At 53.8% G+C, this 4,538-nt stretch overlaps 1 protein-coding gene across 1 annotated transcript in view; it reads left to right on the top strand.

The window, feature by feature from the left end:
- KCTD15 (potassium channel tetramerization domain containing 15) overlaps nt 1-4,538 on the top strand; it is a 14,710-nt gene that overhangs the window by 3,867 nt on the left and 6,305 nt on the right. The window contains exon 4 of the mRNA XM_019654549.1: nt 3,883-4,027. Within this exon, the coding sequence (XP_019510094.1) occupies nt 3,883-4,027 (145 nt within the window). The remainder of the gene's footprint in view (nt 1-3,882; nt 4,028-4,538) is intronic.

The raw sequence follows: 4,538 nt of genomic DNA, 5'->3' as shown, positions 1-4,538 counted from the left end.
GGGGGCGGCAGCCATGGGGCCACATGAGCAGTGTTGGCTTGTGTGCTAGGTTTACAGAGCCCTGTCTAGGACGGGAGATGGATTCAGCTTATTTAATTTCAATTTTTCCCTCTGTGGCATTCCCGAGTTGTTTGAGATAGATCACCCCTTAATCGGTTGACAACATTTGTGAGTGAAATTCATAAAACCCTTGCCCACAGCCTCTCTGAAGAGTTTCCTGAAATCGGAAACTTGCATTTCTGGAGTAATCGCAGCCCAGGCCCACAGAGAATGGCCTGTCATTATTGTCTGCAGGCTGCTGCCTAGAAGCAGTAAGGGCAGGGGGTGGTCCACAGTGCAGCTCCTCCTCGCCCATCCCGCTGGGGAGCTGAGGCCCCTGTGGCCCCCTGGCCAGCAGGATGTGCCCAGAGTGGATGGTGATCTGCATTCTTTCCTGAGGCTGGGGGGGTCACGATGAATCTACTATTCTGCCTGGATGGCTTCTGGCTTATGGGAGAACTGTTCCCCTGGCCTGAAGTTTTGGCCTAAGAGACCAGGGGATGTTTTGACCTGTAGGACAATCAGGGGACAGTGGGTCAGGCCAGGATTGAAAAGTGGGTTGGGCAGCTGTCCTGGCAAGGGCCCCTCAGATTTCTCTCGTCCTTTGAGTGAAACATTAAAATTTAAAAAAAAAACCTTTTCTTTCACCAATTCTGGAAACCAAGAGCAATCCCTCACCTGGTATCATTTTGTGAGTCACCTGGAGATAGAGAATTAAAGGTTCTAAGACCCCCCCTGGGGGATTTCTAGATGTCAGCAAACTCCTACCTGGACAGTGCTGTGAGACCAGGGTCTCATGCCCCCAAACCCTTGGGTCCCTACCCCGCCCAGAACTATGCCTGGACTTAATGGTTCTTGGCTGGTCAGAGTGGCTCTGACACAAGGAACAGGTGCCACTGCTGGTTGGCCCAGGATCAGCTGTCACTCATTGCCCAGAGATTGCTGAGCGCAGCTGCCGGGGGCTGGGAGGAGGTTTCCTGGGACTGACACCTCACTGGTTGCTGCCTGCTTGATGTAGGTTAGCGGCTGCCATCATAGTCTCACTCTCACTTCATCCTGGCTGTGGGAAGCAACAAATTGAGATGGTCAAGAGCTTCAAAACTAATAAAACCTTCCACTGAAACATTGAGGAAATTGGAGCTAAAGATTAAAAGAAAAAAAGAAGCTAGGCTCAGAACTGGCCAACCTATCCCATGGAGGACTTCTGAAGTTGGTACCCTAAACCCTGAAGCCTCCGTCAGAGGGTTGCTTGGGGCAGGAGCTGATTCTTCTTTTTTTTTAAGAAATTTTATTGGGGAGCAGGATGTTTTTGCAGGACCCATCTACCCAACTACCCATCAAGTAGTTGTTTCAATCTAGTTGTGGAGGGCGCAGCTCCTTGGCCCATGTGGGAATCGAATCGGCAACCTTGGTGTTATGAGCCTGTGCTCTAGCCAGCTGAGCTAACTGGCTGCCCCAGGAGCTGACTGTTAAGACCCTGTACATGTCGGGCTCCTTTGCAAAGGTGACTGACCTAATTTTCCCTCAACCTGCTCACATCCTTGGTAGCCTCAAACCCCAAGGGCATGAAAGGCCTTGGTCCTGTGAAGATACACTGAACCATGGAAAGATCTAGAACCAGCCAGTCCTGAAGTAAGGCAGATTGAGAGCCTTCTAGCTTTGGAACAATAAGACAACCCAGAACCCAGCCAGCCCTGGAATGTGGGTGGATCAAGAGAACTGTAGACTGACAGAATGGTCTGGAGCCCCAGCCAGCCCTGACATCAGAGAGATTTGCAACACAGCCAAACCTAAAGCATTGCTTGCTGCACAGTGTTTGAACTCAACCAGGAAGGGTGGAGAAAGTTGCACGGAGAGGCTGAGGCTTTGGACTTGCTCTTGTGAATGTGGCTTTTACTTTCTGTTGGTGCCATGTACGGGCCCTTGGCTGTCTGCTAGTGACTGCCCTTGGCACCTGACAGTCCTTGCTCAATCCCATCTGTCTCCGGGGATGATTGGTGGCCCTCAGTCTGACATCTGAATGCCCAGACTCTGCTGAGGCCAGGTCTTAGGGGCTTTGACAGCTGGCACAGGCTTTGGAGCCCACAAGACTTTCCATTAGGGCTGTGTCCCCCAGTACCATGTCACCAGGCCTGGGGTGTTGATAGGTAGGGCCTGATGGCCTGTGGTGCTGAGATGAGTGTATCCTGGTGACTGTAGCACTAGTTCCACAGGTTCAGGTCTCTCCACACCTCCCCACAGGCTCTGACCTGCTTATACCCATCCAGGAGGCATCCTTGCCCTTTTTCACAGCCCCACTGGGACATAGGCTGGGCCATGTCCCCAGAATGAGAACAGGTGACTTCATGACTACTCCACACCTGGGCAGACCCTCCTGGCCGATGCCTGAATGTGCCAGGCCACCAGAGTAGAGGACCGTGCAGATGAGAGGCCCTGAGGGAGACGTTGGGGCTCTCACCCCTCAGCTTCTCAGCTCATGTGCCCTGGTGCACAATGACAGGGGCAGGGCAGTGACTCTGGACTGGTGCACTGGGCTGGCGCCCGGGGCCCGGGGACAAGACAGGGCTACTGGGAGAGAGGAGCTCATCCCTGGAAGGTCCATGGGACAGACAGAGAGTGAGGGGCCTTAGACATCAGCTTGTGCAGGCTGGACTGGAAGGCCTGAGTCTCAGGTCCGTGCTCCCCTTCTCCCAGGCCGTGCAGACAAGCTGCTGCCTTGGCAGGGTCTAGCTGTGGACAGGTGTGTGACCCTGCCTGCCGAAGGATGTCTAGAGGTGCTGTCACTGGGAAGACCCTGCCAACCTCCCTCCTGTTTCTGAGCCAATTCTTGGCTGTCCCCACCCCCTCTTTGTGGCTCCTAATTGTCCAAAGCTAGGCCTGGGGTCTGCAGGGGCAGCTAGCCAAACCGAAGCCTGCTACCCTGAGCCCTGGAGGGACCAAAGCCCTGGCTCTGAGACTTGGTTCCTCCTTCCTGGAGTATATGGGTACAGGCCTCGGGAGCTTCCTTCAGAAGTCAGGGTGCTGGGACATGTCTCCCCCCAGACTCCCCTCAGGTGTGCACATCTTCGTGCATTGCGGTGCATGTGCATACAGTTTGTGTGTACACGGTGATGTGTGTACTGTGGTGTGTGTGCACTGGGGCACGCAGGCATATGTGCAGAGCCTTCTGCCTGCCTCACATCTCCCCTAGGGCTTCCTGAGTTAGTGGGTGTTGGCTTATCTGTGAGTTCGTTGCACGTCCATAGCTGTGTCTCTGGTTGGCTCCTGTTGGCTGGTGTGTCCTTTGCCTGGATGTGTCTGGGTCTGCCTGAGATCTGTGTGTTGCGAGGGAGGGGACCATGTGACCCTGTGCCTGTTGCCCAGGCGTGTCATATCTGATGCTCATCCACGTGGATTGAGTGAAATGGATGTGGGGCACCCAAGACTGTCTTTGATGGTTTACATGTGTTCACTGGGTGGCTGTGGGCTGGGATGTCTGATGGTCAGGGGAGTTTTCTGGGTGGGTCTGTCTGGCAAGGGTTTAGGGGGAGGCAAGGAGGCTGCGTCTGTAGTTTTCTAGGCCTGTAATGTGTCGGTGAGCAGGTGTTTGTACCTGGGTGTGTCTCTCTCTATCTGTGGCTTGTGCGTGTAGGTAGTGTGTGTGGCGTGTGCTGTTCGTTATGCCGGTGTCCTGACAGTGGCCTGGCTGCCTCTGGTGTGTGCAGACACCTATCAGGCCTGGCACAGTCCCAGAGTCACTGATGTAAGGCCCCTCGTCCATCCAGCAGGGCGGGCCCTAAGGAGTGGGGGCGGGTCAGGTGGACAGGCCCTTCCATCAGACATCCCATCCTCCGTCTCTCCCAGAATAAGTCGCCTCTTCAATGGCACTGAACCCATCGTCCTGGACAGTTTGAAGCAACATTACTTCATTGACCGGGATGGGGAGATTTTCCGCTACGTCCTGAGCTTCCTGCGGACATCGAAACTGCTGCTACCGGATGACTTCAAGGTAAGTCCACAGCCGGCGGCTCCCCTGCGCTGCCCGTGCGGGTGGCATCACACAGGGGACGCTGTGACTTAATAAATGGACCCGTGGTCGTCATGGCAACCATAAAAAGTTAAGCGACGAAGCCAAGGGCTAAATCAGTTTTTCTAAACAAATTCTGTTTTCTCACATTTTTAGCTTATTTATCAGGGTGTAACAACAATTAAACAGCAGCAGCAGCACTTACCCTGGTTTCATGTTTGTCGTGTTGAAGGACCGTTCTGTGCTGGAGTTACAGGAGTTAGATTCTCATAAATCTGTTCCTTATTGGCAGTTTGCAGGGGTAAAACCCAGATCCAAGCCAAATACCCTTTAAGCAAAATGTGACTCCCAGGTCTTGGGGTGAGCCTGTCCAGGTTCTGAGAATCCTGCCTCGATGCTGGGCCCCTCTGTGGCAGCAGGGACCCTAAAGGAAGATAACTCAAGCCTGGGCTACCCTGGATTACAACAGCAAACTAACTTCCTTACTTCCTTC

Source organism: Hipposideros armiger, unplaced genomic scaffold (genome assembly GCF_001890085.2).
Source record: "Hipposideros armiger isolate ML-2016 unplaced genomic scaffold, ASM189008v1 scaffold_224, whole genome shotgun sequence".
NCBI classification, from domain to species: Eukaryota; Metazoa; Chordata; class Mammalia; order Chiroptera; family Hipposideridae; genus Hipposideros; species Hipposideros armiger.
Note: the sequence above shows the minus strand (reverse complement) of the source record. Positions and strands in the feature narration are given on the sequence as shown.